General features: G+C 42.0%; 1 protein-coding gene across 1 annotated transcript; it reads left to right on the forward strand.

Annotated features, from left to right (window-relative positions):
- On the forward strand, positions 8-1,709 carry LOC104740783 (AT-hook motif nuclear-localized protein 27-like). Its single transcript, XM_019235361.1, has one exon. It carries the CDS (start codon positions 537-539, stop codon positions 1,482-1,484), a length of 948 nt encoding a protein of 315 aa, XP_019090906.1. The 5' UTR covers positions 8-536; the 3' UTR covers positions 1,485-1,709.

Consider the following 2,181-nt stretch of genomic DNA (forward strand, 5'->3'; position numbering starts at 1 on the left):
GGGACTGTTTCTCCGCTAAATTCTCGGTGTATGTCTTTGCTTTTACTTTCCTCGTTCAAGGAGAGGACCAACAATTTATTGCAGAGTCGCACATGAATCTCAAGCTTCTCTCTCCTTTTTTTCTCCAGAGCACATCAGAGTCACTAAATTACGACTCGTATGCAAGAAGAAACTGCTTCTTCCTCTTGCCCTAAATCAACTAGGGTTTCCTCTTACCTTTCCTGAGACTACTAAAAGAGATCATTTAACATAAGTCACCTTTTTTTTTTTTCTTTATCTTTTGCTTAGTCTTTAGTTTAGTTCCGTTCTTGGTCTGTTTCTATATTTTGTCGGCTTGCGTAACCGATCACACCTTAATGCTTTAGCTATTGGTTCCTCAAAATCCTGAGTTTTGACTTCTCGATCTGAGTTTTTCTTGTTTCTCTCTTCACCTCCGCAATATATGAGCGAGAAGGATCAAGAATCAAGCATCAAGAAATTGATTTGAGCTGGCGAATAAGCAGTGGTGGGAGAGAGAATTAGTAGATGCGCCGGCGATGGAAGGCGGCTACGAGCAAGGCGGTGGAGCTTCTAGATACTTTCATAACCTCTTCAGACCGGAGATTCACCACCAGCACCTTCAACCGCAGGGTGGAATCAATCTTATCGACCAGCATCATCATCATCAGCAACAACAGCAGCAACAACAGCAACAGCAACCGTCGGATGATTCAAGAGAATCTGAACACTCAAACAAGGATCATCATCAACAGGGTCGACCCGATTCAGACCCGAACACATCAAGCTCAACACCAGGGAAACGGCCACGTGGACGTCCGCCGGGATCTAAGAACAAAGCAAAGCCACCGATCATAGTAACCCGCGACAGCCCCAACGCGCTTAGATCTCACGTCCTTGAAGTATCTCCCGGAGCTGACATAGTTGAGAGTGTTTCAACTTACGCTAGGCGGAGAGGGAGAGGCGTCTCCGTTTTAGGAGGGAATGGCACCGTTTCTAACGTCACTCTCCGTCAGCCAGTCACTCCCGGAAACGGTGGTGGTGTGTCCGGAGGAGGAGGAGTTGTGACTTTACATGGAAGGTTTGAGATTCTTTCACTAACGGGGACTGTTTTGCCACCTCCTGCGCCGCCTGGTGCAGGTGGTTTGTCAATATTTCTAGCCGGTGGGCAAGGTCAGGTTGTTGGAGGAAGCGTGGTGGCTCCGCTTATTACATCAGCTCCAGTTATACTAATGGCTGCTTCGTTCTCAAATGCGGTTTTTGAGAGACTACCAATGGAAGAGGAAGAAGAAGAAGGTGCTGGTGCTGGTGCGGGCGGAGGAGGAGGAGGAGGACCACCGCAGATGCAGCAAGCTCCATCAGCGTCGCCGCCGTCAGGAGTGACCGGTCAGGGACAGTTAGGAGGTAATGTGGGTGGTTATGGGTTTTCTGGTGATCCTCATTTGCTTGGATGGGGAGCTGGAACACCTTCAAGACCACCTTTTTAATCGAATTTTAAATGTTCCGGAAATTTATGTGTTTTTATCATCTTGTGGAGTCGTCTTTCTCTTTTGGGATCTTTGGTGTTTAATGTTTAGCAGCTGATATGCATATTTGATTTCTCCTATTTTTCTTTTCTTCTCATCTTTGATAGATGTTAGAGAAATGCATATTTTTGTTGCTCGTGCTATTAGTAAAACTTCTCCATATCATGTATGCCTTTCTTTTATTCATTGCTAGGGTTTCGTGCTGCAGTATACCCTATTAGTGTTATTATAATTAGCTCGATTTGATAGATGTATAGGTCTATTTATTAATGAGTTCATTATTCTTTAAGTTTTTTTTTTTAGCTTCACGACGTATTCTTGATGATGAAGTATATCTGTGGGTACATCTCGGAAGTTGCACTATATATATATATACTGTGCCGGTCAGGTGAAATCCGAGACCCAATACGGAAAAAAATTAGGATTTTATATATTTTTTTAAAAAATAATAAAGTATTAAAAGCTGATATTTGTTTTGCTAATTATATGGAGCGGTCAAAAAAAATTATATATTAACTTCTAAAATTTTGGGATTTTTTGGTAATTATGGTGACATTTTTGCTAATTTTAAAACCTATTTATTAATTATGGGATATTTTTCAAATTAGGAGTCTTTTAACTAATTTTTGGACTTTTTGGAAACCTATTATTGGACATT

The sequence above is a fragment of the Camelina sativa genome, chromosome 14 (assembly GCF_000633955.1).
Source record: "Camelina sativa cultivar DH55 chromosome 14, Cs, whole genome shotgun sequence".
NCBI classification, from domain to species: Eukaryota; Viridiplantae; Streptophyta; class Magnoliopsida; order Brassicales; family Brassicaceae; genus Camelina; species Camelina sativa.